This window comes from Marmota monax, unplaced genomic scaffold (genome assembly GCF_021218885.2).
Source record: "Marmota monax isolate L192 unplaced genomic scaffold, Marmota_monax_Labrador192_F-V1.1 WCK01_AAM20220418_F8-fsc00002, whole genome shotgun sequence".
In the NCBI taxonomy this organism is placed as follows: domain Eukaryota; kingdom Metazoa; phylum Chordata; class Mammalia; order Rodentia; family Sciuridae; genus Marmota; species Marmota monax.
In genome coordinates, this window is record NW_026693571.1 from 37,540,445 (window position 1) to 37,557,190 (window position 16,746).

The 16,746-nt window shown below is 43.2% G+C and overlaps 1 protein-coding gene across 5 annotated transcripts in view; it reads right to left on the reverse strand.

The window, feature by feature from the left end:
* The window catches only part of Tmem131l (transmembrane 131 like), a 171,262-nt gene extending 169,878 nt beyond the window's left edge, over nucleotides 1-1,384 (reverse strand). For all 5 annotated transcript variants that reach the window (XM_046458755.2, XM_046458751.2, XM_046458752.2 and 2 more), the window contains exons 1-2: nucleotides 1,208-1,384; nucleotides 501-571 (exon numbers count right to left, since the gene is read on the reverse strand). In XM_046458755.2, coding sequence (XP_046314711.1) covers nucleotides 501-571; nucleotides 1,208-1,331 — 195 coding nt within the window. In that variant the 5' untranslated portion in view covers nucleotides 1,332-1,384. The remainder of the gene's footprint in view (nucleotides 1-500; nucleotides 572-1,207) is intronic.
* Nucleotides 1,385-16,746: the final 15,362 nt, after the last annotated feature.

The window sequence follows — 16,746 nt, forward strand, 5'->3', positions numbered from 1 at the left end:
CGCACTTGGAGAAAATCCAAGATTACAATCCTTTAAAGTCACATCTTCATCCCAAAGCTACTTAGCGCTAATGGGAAGCACCACTCACTAACATTTATGAAATCAATGTTCCTGCGGTCTTCAACCTTCCAGCCACTTGCCATGCACACGGCACCAGCTCAAGCAGACAGAAGCAGAGTAGACCCAGGGCGAGGTCCCTCATCCACCGGGACCACTGGCCGGGGAGGAGCCGGCCCTTCCCGGGCGCAGCAGTCGCTGGCTGCAGCCCTGCTGAAGTGGCCTGGCTCCCACCTTCCGAACTTGGGGCGGGCCAGACTAACGCCTGTCACATGGTGCGGGAGGTGGCCGGGAGGGCCACCGTTGCCAGGTGTTCAGGCTTGGCCAACCGTTTATTTGCCTTGCAAAGTGGCCCGAGCGCCTGTGCCGCTGGGGGGCCAGCGGCCTCCGGGCCTCTCCTCCCTCGCCCGCCCACCCCTGTCCTGTCACCTGGTCGTCCTCACCTGAGTGGGCAGTAGGAGTTCCCCTTCTTCTGCCTGCCACAGCTCCACCACGTTCGGCAAGGGCTCAATCGCTGCACCGACACCAAAAAACACACTTAATGCACGGAAAGAAACGCTTCCTGTTTCCCTTCTCGTCCTCCGTGCCACCCGCCTCCCCAAAACAAGTCTCCTTTTCCTTCTTAGAGCCAGGCCACCCGAGGGGCGAGCCAAGGATGAAAACACAATAGTCGGAGCGTGAGCCGGCGGCCCCTCAGACGGAAAGACGAGGGCGTGCAGGTCGGGGCACTAGCGCTGGGGGGACGAGGCCACCCCACCGGACACTCGGGGCTGCGCAGCCCGACCATCTGGGTTGCGATCCCCGGGCAGCCAGGCTCCGGGGAACAAAGCTGCAGGAAGCCGGGCCGCGGCGGGGCACCAGCGCGCGCCACACAAAGCGGGGGCTGCGCCCCGGGCGCAGGGGCCCGCGCACAAAGGCTCCGGGACGCGCGCGGCTAGCGGTCCCCGAGCCCCGCGACTCCCAGCGCTCGGGCTGGACGGGGGCGCGGGAGGAGACGCTGCGCCCCGAGAACCGCAATAGCTTTTCCTCCAACTGCTGCCCCTTCCCCTCTCCTCCCCGAGCCCTCTGGTAGATTTAAACAGTTCCCTAAAAGAAAGAGAAGGGGGGGCGGGGTGGAGAGGGAGAGCGAGCCCGGCGGCGCGAGGCTGACCTTGTCCCTGAGCCCCTCCCGGGCGACAGCAGGGCAGCAGGACCTGGAAGACGCCCAGCAGAAGGTTCACGGCCGCGGCGGTGCGGCAGTAGCAGCCGGGCTGCGGGCGTCGGGGCCCCGCCATGCTGTGCTCGCGCTCCTCTCAGTGCTCGCCGCGCTCGCCGCTCTGCTCGCTCGCTCGCTGGCGCCGCGGCCGCCGCGCCCCGGGCCCGCCCCCGCGCGCCGCCCCGCCCCGCCCCGCCCCGCCCCGCCCCGCGCCGCACCGCCCCCGCCGCCGCCGCCGCCGCCGCAGCTCCAGCTCGGGGCGCGCCGCTCGCTCCGAGCGCGTGTGCGCCACAGATAGGGGGGGACGGAACGCGGCGGGGCGCGGGGGGACGTGGACAATGCGAACGCACGCGGCGGCCGCGGGCGCCCCGCCCCGGCGCGCAGCACGTGGCCGCAGGCAGGCCCGCAGCTCCCGGTCCGCGGGGGCCCGGTGCTCGGAGCTGTCTGTCGGGAGGGCTCGCCGGCCCGCTTTGGCCCAGGACGTTCTCATGAACTTTCGGGTGGTTTCCCCTTTGTTGGCGGCACACGGGCAGCAGTCGGGAGAGTACCCACGGGGCAGGGGGCGGCGGCGACGGCGGCGGTGGGAATGAGAAGTCGCCCGGCGAGAGACGCCCTACACAGGATATTAGTGGAAATAATGCAGTGGTTGTCAGGAAACGCGAGTGCAGCCACATGGCTACTGCCAGTTATGCAGCGAGGATATCCGGTGGCTGCAAAGTCTGTAATTTAGAATAAAAAGAGCTCTCCCAAGACCCGAGAGACCGACCTCAGCGCCGCGTGGCGGTGGCGCGCCTGGCACAGTCCGTGGAGACTGTCCAGGTTGTGACAGGTGGGCAAGTTTGAGCTTCGAAGACCCTGCAAAGATCCCCTTTGGGAATCAAGATTGCAAAATTCTTTCATCCTCTTCAGAATCATGGTTGAGGTTGACGACTTCATAGCTTGCCTGTTTCTAACATTAACAGGATAATATAAGTAAACTTGGAAATACATTTTCTAGTCCTGCTTTAGTATGTCTATGATCAAAAGGTCTAACATCTGAGATCTTTTAATATCGCATCTATGCCAGTGATGTCACAAACAAGGGCCTATTAAGAAATGGATTTGCATAACATGGAATGTCTTTGGAGTTAATTTGCTGTTTCCAGGGTAGCTTATATGAAATTCAGAGAATATGAGCTCTATGGTTTAAAGAGGGGAAGTGATGGGGCACACCTGTCTGCTTGCATTGATCCTCTATTTAATTGCTTCTGGTGCCTTACAGTCTAGACTTTGGAAAACTGGTGGTCATATAGCAGGACAGACTGTGGAGAACAAAATGAATTATAGATCCTCTTTCCAGGATACAGTACTGTGTACCCTGGCTAACACCTTTTCTGCATGTAACTCCAAACAAACTTAATATTTGAGGAGATGAGCATAAATACAAATTGCCCACGTGAAAAAAAAAAAAAAAGTCACTTTGAATTATCTAACTTGAACACCTCCAAGTATACCTAACCTTTTTTCTACATTCTCTGCTGACATCTTTCTTAGTAAGGCTCTCTGGTCCCATTCCAGTATATGTGTTTTTGTTTGTTAGTTTTGTTTTTCCTTTATCATTTCACTTCTGCAGGTTTGTATTTGCCCTTTAACTCTGGAGGCTCCCCACTGTATTAAAGGGCCCTCTAATGACAAGAATATTTGCACTGGGGTGGGGGTGAAATGTTGGTCCAGTGCTTGCCCAGCATGTGTGAGGCCCTGGGTTTGATCACCAGCACTGTAAAAAAGAAGGAAGGAGAAAAAGAATACTTGCACAGCCAAAGGAGGTAGTAACTGCACCTTCAAGTTTGTTTCCAAATGCAAGTTCTCTTATAAGTCTTCTTATTTACTAAATGTAATTTTTAAGTCTTATGACCATACTAAGAAGGGGAAGCAATCAAACATTGGCAGCCTAACATTTTATTACACTTTTCAATAAAAAGTCATGATGCAAAACATTTTTCCCGATTTTTCAATTATTTTACTAAAATTTACTGGTACAGTCTTTCCCATACTAATGTGTATCACAGTATCAGAGAAAAAAAGAGTAACATTGCTGCGGACTGTATTGAAATCTCTCATTTATTCCTCTACTGAAGGTTTTCAAGGCCAGCCTGAGTTTTTCAAGTTGTGGTCTCACGAACTTTACAAAGTGGGTAATGCTATTTGACTGTTGTTCACAAAGCCAGAAGCATGTATCTGTAGGGCCATGGGGTTGCAGAGGGATACAGGATTACACAGCTGTCTTCTTAGATAAATCTGACCTACTTAGCCTTCTCTGGAGGCATTTTTCATGCTGACTCATGAACAACAGGAAAGTTATGGCCCATTAAGCAGCTTCCATGTTTTGGAGTAAACTTGTCCTCCAAAGGAGAAGACTTCTGTGCTGTGTTTTGTGCTGTGTTTCTATTATTCCCCTTATCAATAGTAGATACTGTCACAGACTATTAGAAGTAGAAAATTTGGGGATATCATTTAATAGCCCAACTGCCTCATTTTATGGAATAAAAAAACTGAAACCCAGAATGGGTGAAAATATCCAAGCTATAGAACTCCTTTTAGTGACAGTTATATAGAAATATCTATGTGAAATAATGTTTCTGAAAAAAATTTAGATGAGTTAATTTAATATGAAAATTATATACACAAAACCAAAGTGTGGAAGAGACACTAGAGTGATGTCTTAGTAGAATGTATCAGTATTATTTTCATACTTTTATTGTGTATCTTGGTTTTTAAAGTTAGATCCAAATAAGCTCAATTTTTTTTTTAAAGGGGGTGGCTGGCTGTAGCCTGGTGATAGAGCGCTTGTCTCGTACAAACAACACACTGCAATCAAATACACATACACACATACAAGGAAGGGTAGGGTAGGTTAAAAAAAATGACTAACATCTTGCAAATTTAAAAGCAAATATTGATTTAGCTATTTAAGGGTGGGGTTTTGTTGTTTTGTTTTGACAACAGATAATACAGATGAAAATTAAGCAAGTCTACAAATGTGAATTATGTTTCAACACATCCTACGTAAAACCAACCATGGAGTGTTAAGCCCAAATCACCTATCTCTAATCCAGAGATGATTCCTCAGGGCAGGTCACAAGGTGGTTGTGAAGATTAAATGAGATAATGTATAGTAAGCATTTGGTGTTAGGTATTCAATAAATGCTAGAAATGATATTATCATTTATTCTTATTGTGGAAGCATGCCAAGCCTTTCATTAACATGGTCCATTTGATACTGATGATTCAAGTACTTGAATTACCTATTCATTATCATATCATCTATCACTCAGACATACTGGAAATGGGAATAATTAATGAAAATGTATACGTAACAGCTGCCTGCTGGCCCATCTGTCCCTCCATTTTGGTCCTCCCACCCATAAAAATAACAAAACCAAGTGTTTCATTAAAGCCACTACCACCATCACTGCTGGGACCCAAGCCTCATCAGTGCCCAGGAGGAAAGGCCCAGAAGGGATGGGTCTTAATCCGGGAAGAAATCTAGCGATTATGGCCACGAGATGCAAACTGCCCCTGGACTCAAAGGGATCTTTCTATAACTTTATTCCATATCATCTCACAAAGCCTCCCTTAGGTGCAATGGACAGGGAGAAAATTCTCTCCTTTCTCAGGCTCCCCTATTGTGTTAAATAATCATCCCTCACCCTTATAGGACTCTCAAGCAATATGGAGGAGAACAGCAGCAATCACAGTTAAAAACAGCCACCTTTTTCTATGTTTCTTTATAAAATTCAAAACTGTACAATAAAAATAGTAAAATTTAGTATATGAATTAAAATTAAAATGTTAAACAAAGAATAGCATTTTAAAAACTTAAAGACCAAAAATATTTTTAAAGGGAGGTTACTATGTGGTTTATATGGATGACTTGGGTGTGATCCTGGTCAATGTTTAAATATGATTAAGGCTAAGGATGTAGCTCCGTGGTAGAGTACTTGCCTAGCATTCATGAGGCCCTGGGTTCAACTTCTAATATGGCAAAAATAAAAATAATTAAACAAATGTGATTAAATGAATGCTATATGATTTTTTTTTTTTTAATGTTCACCTTCCCAACTTCCCTTACACCCTGGCATGCTGTTTGGTGTAGGTCTGGTCAGTGAGATATAAACAGGCTTCTACTGGATTGACTCCGAGAAAAGCTATTCATTTCCTGGTGAAAAGGAATAGACTTAACTAGCACATCTTTTTGTACAGTGTCCTCCCCGCTGGAACACAGACATGATGTCCAGAGGTTTGGCAGCCACCATGCAAACCTCATGAAGAAAGTTACATGCTGAAGACAGTGGAGTGGAAAAACAGAGAAAGTCTGGATCTTTGATGGAATTATGATATTGTAGATTATACCTTCAGACATCCTGTTTGATAAGCAAAAGTAACCCCTTATTACCCCTTCAAGTTTTCTGTTATTTGTAGTGAAAATAATCCCAAGTGAAAGAAAACAGTCAACTAAAATAGAAATAAAAGTGAATGATGAACATTAACAGTAACCAATCTCGGGGCTGGGATTCTGGCTCAGAGGTAGACGGCTTGCCTAGCATGCGTGGGGCACTGGGTTTGATCCTCAGCACCACATAAATACAAAATAAAGACATTGTGTCCACCTATAACTAAAAAATAAATATTAAAAAAAACAATAACCCAGTTTCAACGAGACTAACAGAATGTTCACAAAACAAGAAATCAATAAAAATAATACTTATTTTACATGTGCAAATAAAAGCAATTATCATTCATTTATTTACATTAATTAAATTAGAAAAATAAGTCAAAGTAACAAAAGTACCTACTGATTAGATATCTGCAAAGAAACAGTGCTTATCACTTAATAAACTAGCTTATGCTCCAGAGGAAATCAGGCCCATCACTGTGAGTCTGTGTGAATACACTCCTAGCACACGCCACACAGCACTGGGTACCTCTATGATCATTTGCTATGGGTTGACTGCATGCGCCAAAGTTCACACATTGAACTCCAAATGCATAAGTTAATGGTTTATGGAGACAGCACCTTTGGGGTCTTTAGGGTTAGAGGAGGTTATGGGGTTATGATGGGATTATTTCTTTATAAGAAGAGGAGGAGCCAGGCATGGTGGAGCACGCCTGTAATCCAGCAGTTTGGGAGGCTGAGGCAAGAGGATCGAAAGTTCAAAGCCAGCCTCAGCAATTTAGCGAGGCCTTAAGCAAGTCAGTGAGACCTTGTCTCTAAATAAAATATATAAAAGGGCTGGAGATGTGGCTCAAAGATTAAGCACCCCTGGGTTCAATCCCTGGTATCAAAAAAAGGAAAAATATCTGTTTCGCCCTCCACCATATTATGACACAGAAAGAAGGCCCTCACCAGAAGCTCGTACCTTAATATGAGGCTTCCCAGGCTCCTGCACTGTTAGAAATAAATTCCTTTCTGTTACAAATTACTCAGTCTGTAGTACTCTGTGATGGCAGCAAAAAACAAAACAACTAAGATACTCCTCAGTTTGCTTTACTGCCTCTCTCTCCTGTATCTAACCTCTGTAAGTAAGAGTCTCGGGTTTGGTCCTCGACACTCTCTGAATGAACTCATAGAGCCCTGCACCATGAAATGCTACCTGTAGACTGATGAATCAGATTATGTCGGTCCCACCTGAAGTTCTACACTCACATATCCGGCTGCCTACTTGCTCCTCTGTCTGAAAGTCTAACAGACATCTCAAGCCTAACGCCTTTCAAGCTCTTGATTCCCTCTGTCCAAATTTCCTGTTACATTCTCAGTCTTCCTAAGTTCAGTGGCACCACCGTCTGCCTAGCTGCTGGAGACAAAAGCCAAGGAGCCATATTTAATTCCTCTTTCCTTTGTACCCTCTAAACCCATCAGTGAATGCTAAAGTGTCCACTTCCAGAATATTTCCCACATCTACCCTTTCCTTCTCAACCACTACCCTCATCAAAGCTCCTTATCCCTCGTGTACACTCTTTTAAAAAAAATTATTTTTAAAATTATTTTAATTATTTTTATGTGGTGCTGAGGATCAAAGCCAGTGCCTCGCACACCCTAGGTGAGGGCTTACCACTGAGCCCCAGCCCCAGCCCCCACGTAGACTCTTATGATTGCTTCCCAGTCTCTCTGCTTCCATTCTCCTTCCTTACGCCTCAATTGTACAGCAACCAAGTGACCCCTCCCTCCATTGGTTCAGCCTATCTCTAAAGACAAAGCAGCAGGGACAAACTTGGAAACTTCCCTCCCCCCACCCCCACCACAATTTCATTTTGCTTGTTTTATGATGCTTTTAGGATAGTTAGAAAAGCCTATGAAGGCCCAGCTACAGTCATTAAGAGGAAGTTACTGTAGCTACATATACCTACAAAACACACCCCACCCGTGCACCATCCTTAGAAATTACAGGCAATGTAAAATTTGTCATTTTTTTCTTTTCAGTCTCCACACTTTTAGACATATAGACAATAGAGCTTCTGTCTCTATTAACTTTGTTGGGGTGGGGGTGGGGGGCTAGGGATTGAACCCAGGGCCTTGTACATGCAAAGTAAGCACTCTACCAACAGAGCTATATCTCCAGCCCAAGTTTTGTGCATAGTAGCTCACAGTCTATAGGGACAATAATCTGTGTGAACTTCTAAGGTAGTAGACTGCGTTAATTTATTTAATAATTCATGCTTGTTATTGAAATCTTCTACTTGGAGAATTCAAAATGCAGACCAGGAAGTAGAGTTTCTCCTCCTTTTTTTAATTCCTTGTTCTTAGAAAAGATGTAGGAATACCTTTCAGAATATTGGCAAGAATTGAAAAAGATCTATAAATTGAGTCAATATCTTGGTAGATGATCTTTTATTTTGTGGTACTAGGGATTGAACCCAGGGGCACTTTACTACTGACCTATATTCCTGGCCCTTTTTCTAAAAAACAATTTTAGGGCTGGGGATGTGGCTCAAGCGGAAGCGCGCTAGCCGGGCATGCGTGCAGCCCAAGTTCGATCCTCAGCACCACATACAAACAAAAGATGTTGTATCTGCCGAAAAATAAATATTAAAATTCTCTCTCTCTCTAAAAATAAGTAAATAAATAAATAAAATTTATGAGGAATCATCGTTTTGTTTTTTGTTTCTTTCTTTTTGTTTGTTTTTGTTTTTTATGTGGTGCTGAGGATCGAACCCAGCACCTTGTACTTGCTAGGCAAGCGCTCTACTACTGAGCCCCAGCCCCAGCCCCAGCCCCTATTCCTGGCTCTTTTTAATTTATTTGAGATAGTATTTCACTAAATTGCTTAGGGCCTCACTAAGTTGCTGATGCCGGCCATGAATTTGTCATATTCCTGCCTCAGCCTCCCACGTCACTAGGATTATAGGTGTGACCATCACATGCAGCAGAAAACTATTTTTTAAGATCTCATATCAACTATAAAACAAAACCTAGCCCTAGTCTGGGAAGCAAAACTTATATGTACTTTTTCATCTCTATCACCACTTAACAATCTGAAATGATGCTATTGTAACTCAATTGCTTCTTCTAGAAATAATGATAGAAAGTCTCACACAGCACTTATGAGGGGCCAAACCCTGTCCTGGGTACTTTGCATATAAGTCATTTCATCCTTATAACACCTTGGGATGAAGTTACTATTATTATCCCTACTTTACAGATGGGGAAATTAAAACACAGTATCTTACTTCATCTGTTCCGGCTGCTCTAACAAAATGTCAAAGACCAGGTAGCTTACAAATAATAGAAATTTACTTCTCACAATTTTGGAGATTGGGAAGTCCCAGATCAAGGCAGATCCAGTGTCTGGGAAGGGCCCATTTTTCTGGTTCAGAGATGATGCCTATTTGCTGTATCCTCACATGATAGATGAAGCTCAATGGGGTCTCTTTTATAAGGCACTAAAATATTTATGAAGTCTCCACCTTCAAAGGCCTTATCTCCTAATACCTAAACCTAGGGGTTAAGTTTCAACATATGAATTTTGGGGGGACACTAACACTCAAACCATAGCATACAGACATGTAAGGATAAAACAGGAAGTGCAAAGCTAGAATTCAAACCAGGACAATACTTCTTAATAACCCCCCACCTCCCATGAATGAAAAGTTAATGCTGACCCCCCAAAAATGCAATTGGAAACACCAAACAAAAGACATCATGACACCCCCAAAACTAACAAACCGTATAACCAGCTTTGGGTTATGGAGTGTTTCATGGTTCCAGAAACAATCTTATGATCAACAGAGGAAAAGGGAATTTTCTGTCAAGTTCATATGAATCACTATGAACTTGGATCTCCCTAAATCAATACCACATACCAATGTCCACAGCTAGAGAGAATCCTCCTAGTAGTATTCCAAGTATTCCAACATTTATCTGACTTGGCCATCTGAACAATCTAACTACAGTTTTGGAAATTCTGCTTCATGACCTTGATCAAGGCCATTCACTTCCACCAGCCTTTTAAAAGAAAGCCATAAAATTATATGATCTCTCAGGTCTTTTCCCTGTATAACCTTGAATGATTTTCTGTTCTGACCTGATAGCTTGAAAGCAGGAAACCTGAACTTTTTTTTTTTTACTCCTTTAAAATCCACTGAGTAAAGCAACTTCACAGCTTCCTGAATCTGCGTGCTTTCAAATTATAGTCATGTTAAGTTTGGCACTTAAAGTTCAAATGAAAAGCTGCCAGGTCAGCAGTGGGGAGCCAGATATTAAGAAGGAGGGGTGGTAAAAGGGGATCTGTTCTTTCCTTAATACACCTAGACTGCCAGACTGGGGCCACTTGGCAAAGTTTACACTTGGTAGAAAAGCTCAGTCCCATCTGTGGAGCCTCAGGCAAGTTAGTTAACCTCTCTGTGCCTTAGTATCTCACCTGTAAAATGGAGATAACAGCCAGGTGGTGGTGCATGCCTGGAATTCCAAGGCTTGGGACTCTGAGGAAAGGAGGATCATGAGTTCAAAGCCAGCCTCAGCAACGGTGAGGTGCTAAGCAACTCAGTGAGACCCTGTCTCTAAATAAAATACAAAATAGGGCTGGGGATGTGGCTCAGTGGTTGAGTGCCCCTGAGTTCAACTCCCTGGTATCAAAAAAACGGGAGGGGGGATAACAATAGTCTGCCTCATAGGTTAGGACAGAAAAATGAGTTAGTATATATAAGCCCGTAGAAGAATCCCTGGCAGATAAATGATGATATAATATTGTGGTGGTGTTATTATTTCCTAGATTAAGAAAAATAAAGTAAGAACTTAAGAAAGCAAACACTAAGAGTTTGGATGGTCTCTGCAGGAAAAGAGCTCAAGAAATGGCCCATAAAATACTTTGAGGCCAACTTTAATGCCAGGTGATCGTGAAACTAATGCCTTCATATTGCACAAGTGCCTCCTTCCAGTTCTCTGATTATAGACATATGAGGTAGTTTGTTTTTGCAGTGCTGGGGATTGAACCCAGGGCCTCCCACTTGCTAGGCAAGTGCTCTACCTCTGAGCTGCATCCCCAGTCCTACATACACACAGTTTAAACTGCAGGCTCCCAAGCCATATGGGGTTTTCTAAAACCTACCCCTGACTGAAAAAGGAACACCTTGGTTAAGGTTTGATCTGTCTATCCCCTTTTTAAAAACAAACGATAGGCGCAGGGCATGGCCGTGGGCACCTGTAGTCCTAACGACTCAGGATGCTGAGGGAGGCTAGCCTGGGCAACTTAGCAAGAACTGTTTCCAAAATAATAAAAACAGAACAAAAACCTAACAATAATAGGAGGAAATACTTACCTGGGCAGAGGCTAGGTAACTTCCCAGGGCCATAGAGCTAAGTGGTAGAGCCAGAATTCAAACCCAGGCAGGCTGGTGTCTGACTGTGTGTCTATGTGCTGGTAAACAGGACCTTGTGCTTCAACAGAATAAATGTAACGTGTGTGTGTGTGTGTGTGTGTGTGTGTGTGTGAGAGAGAAAGAGAGCGCGCGCAAGCGCATGCAAGAAAGAGAGAACAAAAGTGTACCCTTAATAATTTGATTACTGAAAAAGACATTGTCACAGTGGAAAGGACCCCAAGAAAGAAGATGTAGAACGTGACCAGAGAGGGCTTCCACATGCACAGAAAATTAATTCCATGCGACTCAATCCCCCCACCCTGGCTGGCCGAGTAGGACATAAGGAGAACAGGACCCGTCAGCTCAGAAAGAGAAACCATGCAGGAGACCCTGGGACACAACCTGAAGCAAGTCGACTGCCAACAGAAGCTTGGAGGTCACAGCAGGAGGCTTCCCAAACTGCCGCTAGGGAAGCATGAGGACACCAGGTGGCAGGAGCCAAGGGGTAGAATCGCTAACAGCAGGTGTGTTAGCCTCCCGCAGCAGCTCAGGCTGGAGGCTGGAAGAGAAGACTCCTGCATCACCCAGCAGCTTCCTGAGACATCTGAATTCCCAGAAAGGAGCAAGCACTGCCAAGGTGTGGGAGGAAGAACTCCATCTTGGGGCTCAGCGGTAGAGTGCTCACCTAGCATGTGCGAGGCCCTGGGTTCGATCCTCAACACCACATAAAAATAAATGAATAAACAAAATAAAGGTATTGTGTCTAACCAAAAAATAAATATTAAAAAAAAGAATATTCTGATAGCTGCAACTCCATTCCATTCATACATATATATATATATATGTGTGTGTGTGTGTATATATATATATATACACTATGTACATACATACTGTATATGTACATATATACTATATATACTCTGTATATATCCTCTATATAGTTTTATTTTAAAATATTTTTAGTTGTAAATGAACACAATACCTTTATTTTTATTTATTTTATTTATCTTATGTGGTGCTGAGGATCAAACCCAGGGCCTCACGCGTGTGAGGTAAGATCCCTATCACTGAGCTACAACCCCAGCCTATAGTGGTTTTTTTTTAATATTTTTTAGTTGTATGTGGACACAATATACTTTTTTTTTTTAATGCGGTGCTGAGGATAGAACCCAGTACCTCACGCATGCTGGGCGAGTACTCTGAGCCACAACCCTGGCCCTATATATATAATTTTTTAAAATATTGTAAAGATAAAAATGTAGAAAGGAATATCATTTGCACACATGAGGTTGGAACACAAGAGACTCCTAGGCAGTGGCACTGGGGAATGATGGAAAACATTCTGGTTTGGGCAGAATGTGTGGTCTGTGAAGGAGGAGGGAGATAGAGCTCCCCTTGGAGGGGGTGTGAATGCCAGGATCGACATGCATGAGCTGTATGCATTTAAACACAAACCCAAACCCCAAAAACTCGGGAGGCCATGGTCATAAGCAATTTGTTCATGCATTTTTCTATCAAATGATTTTTAATTTTCAGTTACAGGAGGGGGGACTTTGCATGGTTGGATAGTCTACAAAATTAGAAGACTATAAAGTGGGGTCATCCGAATGAAGAAAGTGGGCCAGAGGTTGGAGCTGGTGACCTCACTGGGAAAGGGAATGAAGGACGGGTGCTCTCGGCTCTTGGAATGAGCAGATCTCTCCAGGCATCTCTGAAGCAGGAAACTGGTACACAGGTCAGTGGCTCAAAAGGTGCAGGGATCTGAACAGGAAACAGCTATGACAGTCCTAGTTGTCAGAGGAAGTTGATGTAATGAAGATTAGACTCTGGAAAATTGTTATTCAGATGTTAAGATCAAATACTTCTGACCATCTCTGAGGAATAAACCTAGATAGCATCTTGGAAAGAAAAAACAAGAAGAGGTAGAGAGGATTAGATGGAACCATGTGTGTAGAAGCAGTTTGCCAGTTGGGAAATGTTTTGTGAATGCTCGCCCTTCTCGAAGACCAGAGCTTCACTCTATGAAACATTGCAACATTTGCTAGAATGTTATTTAATTATATTCCTAAATCAATAGATAAATTTACAAATTCTTTTTTTTTTTTTTTTTTGAGACAGGGATCTTGCTATGTTGCCCAGGCTGGCCTTGAACTCCTGGGCTCACGAGATCCTCCTGCATTAGTCTCCTAAATAGCTGGGACTATAAGAATGTACCATTGGTGTGACTGATTTTACAGTTCCTAGAGTTCTAAATCTGGACAAATGATGGTAAAATGATCATCTTTTTTTCCTACTTGAAGCTATGCTTTTGAACACTTAACCAGATTGACTCTTTCCAGTATATTTTTTGGTGATCTACAAGCCAGCTATAATTAAATTAATCATGTTGTAAATTACTAAGTCTAAAATCACCAAACCACTATGATTGGTTTAATGGCTGTTATAGTCTGAATGTTTTATGGGTTTTTTTTTTTTTGTTGTTTTTTTTTGTGCTAGGGTTTGAACCCAGGGCCTTAAGCATGCAAGGTAAGTACTCTACCAACTGAGCTATATCCCCGGCTCAGTCTAAGTGCTTTAAATCACATACCCACTCCTTCATTCATTCAGGATAATCATGGGAGATGTTCTATGTCTATGTAAGTAAGGAAATGCAGGAAGGCCTGAGAAAGGCACAGAACATTATAGACTTTAAGAAAAGAAAAATGCAAAAGTAGGACAACATCATTAAATTATTCTTTCTGCTGATCTCAGTGTGCAAATAACTTTCATCTTTTCAGGAGAACAATCTTCAATCTCTCTTGCCTAAACTTTGCATTTGGCTTCAGCAGCCTCCTGAATTATGCTAGCTTCATCTTGCACTTGCCTGCACTTACATGTCGCCTGAATGTTCGGCTCCCCAGCGCCAAGAGTCAGATTTTCCCTGATGCCTCAGGGATATCAGGTTTCAACTCAAGTTGTTTGAAGCCTGTATACATGCTTTCATGCTTTATTAACATGAATACTTTCCATTGATTTTCTTCTTGCCATCACGGAGTCCAGGGTTGTGTTCCTTCTCCAATAGCGTTAAACATCCCCTGTAACCTTAAACCCTCGTGTATGTGGGTATGTGGCAGTATTTCTAGATAAGAAAAGTAGTGATCTCTGCAAGATACTAGTTTATTCCTGTGATAAAAGTCCTGTTGCATTTTTGATGGCCTTAATTTAGCATTTATCCCCGGGGCTGGATTTTGCATTGCCTTTATAAACACACTCAAGCACAGAAGGACTACGGCATGTGTGAGTGTGCACATTCACACACACAAAAATGAGCCTAGTTCTTTTTAGGCACTTCTCCAGCTGTGAGTTTAGCAAAGCTTCGTGCTAATGGGGAGACAGACAGAATTACAGCCCCAAACATTTCCCCTGCCACTGATCCAGAACATGTGTTATCATATCACACACTGTAAATTGATTCCAAATCCCTGCCAACAGGACACTGTTTGCGTTCCAAACATCCAAAACCCTGGAACTGTGAATTATAAAACAGAAATATGCCATGCTTCCTCCTTTGGTTTGGGGTAAACCTGAGTGTGTTTGCTGTACATTTTTGACTCTTAGAATATTTTTTTTCAGCAAACGGCCTACAAAAATCTCTATACTTTACAATAATTACCTTAAAGATCCCTAGTCCCCCCGCTTGTTAATGACTCTTCCAATCTCTTGGTGAAGGCTGGTTATCAGGAAATAAGGCAAGATGGAAGGGCCATTTAAGATAATAAAGTGACTCTCATTCAACTGATGAGAGACATAAACAGTCTCACTTTGACAGTCTCACGGGAGTAGAAGTCTAGGATTTCAAATGTTGTATAAACAGTTGCAAAATCTCTGCAATTACTCTACAAATGAACTCCTAGCACAGATGACAGATGAACAATAACCATATATTTTCAGTCTTGGGTTACCCCATATGGACGACGTGAAATAAGTCTTTAGGTTAATGAAATTCTTTACCTGAAATAAGTCTGTACATTAACAAAAAAATAGCTAAAAAATGTCTTCAGGTTTGTGACAATTGAGGACTAGAAGTAGAAGGGGTTAAAAAATGGGACTAAGTGTCACTAGCAACCTGACATTGGGAATATCTTGGTGATAAGCAGGGAGGTTGATTGAATCTTGTCAGAAGTCCCCAAACCAACAGTGTCTGAGGGGGTCCCAACTTAGTTACCATGGTGATACTATTTCATTCTATTAACTTCACTTGACAAGGTCTCCATTGTTTCTTTAAGTGGTGAACATTTAGCCTATTTTTAATTTAACTAAGTTTTTAAATTGGCAAATAAAAATTATATATATTTATGCTGTACAACGTTTTCAAATATGCATACGTTGTGAAATGACTGCACTGAGCTAATTAACATATGCATTACCTCCCAGACTCATTTCTGGTGGTGAGACACTTAAAATCTACTCTTAGACCATTTCGAGAATACAAAACCCAACACTTCCTCATTAGATCCTAAGAAATAACCACATATGAGCACATAGGAACAGAGAGGTAGTTAATACTTTGTAATAAATTAGCTAATGCCAGAGGGTGAATTGCCGGAGTATGTAGTCAAACTTTATGGAAAAGGGTTCTGCATATTTTCAAATGAAATCTCATTACATATGTAAGAAAGCTAGCGTAATAGTGGCTTGGCCTCCTTTCCCCCAACTTTATTAGCCAGTACCAGCTAATAAATAAATACAACCTGGCTAACTGCGCACTGACCCCAAACCATTTTGAAGAGAGTCTGGGATCAGAGAGACTTGACTCTGTTCCCCTCAGGAGGCCTGACTTCCAGGATCAGCCTAGGGTCAGCCAGCTGAGCGACTTCAGGCAAATCACCAAAAATGGCAGTGTCTCCAGACCTTTAGCAGTATGATGAGAAGTTGAAAGATTTTCTAGGTTTATTTCTTTGATCTTGTTCATTTCAAACCATGTAGAGAATTAAAACAATGATGTTTGAAGGAGGAACGTTTAAGACCAAAATAAAAGAACTCCTACCTTACATAATTTTAAAAGGTGTCGTTATGTCTATGGGGGAGAGGCAGCCCATAAGATTATACTAGGCAAGAACAATTCAAGTCGGTTTACATATCACAGATATTTTCATTTCCTGAAAAGTCAAATTATGAATAATAGCTATAAGACTTGGTTTAAACCATGCAGCAATAAAAGTGGCTTCTTCTTAAGTATTAAGACATGAGTATATATACTAAAATTTTTTTTCTTGAGAAATGTTCTCCTATGTTTCTGTTTATTCTGTTTCAATTGATACAGGGGCTGTGGTAGAGCACTTGTCTAGCATGCAAGAGGTCCTGAGTTCAATCTCCAGCAACATCAAAACAAACAAACAAACAAACAAACAAAGAATCTTTTTAAATAGATCCATGGGCAGCATTTTGCTGTAAAATGCAATGAGTCTAAGCATGTGGACTCATGGAACTGGGTTCCAAGTCAAGACACTGGAACTTTCTAGAAGGAAGGAGGTCTGCTTTAGCTGGCTGATATGAGAGTTGTTTTTGTTTTTGTACCAGGGATTGGTATAAAACCACTGAGCCACATCCCCAGCCCTCTTTTGTGTTCTATTTAGAGACAGGGTCTCACTGAATGGCTTAGGACTTAGCTAAGTTACTGA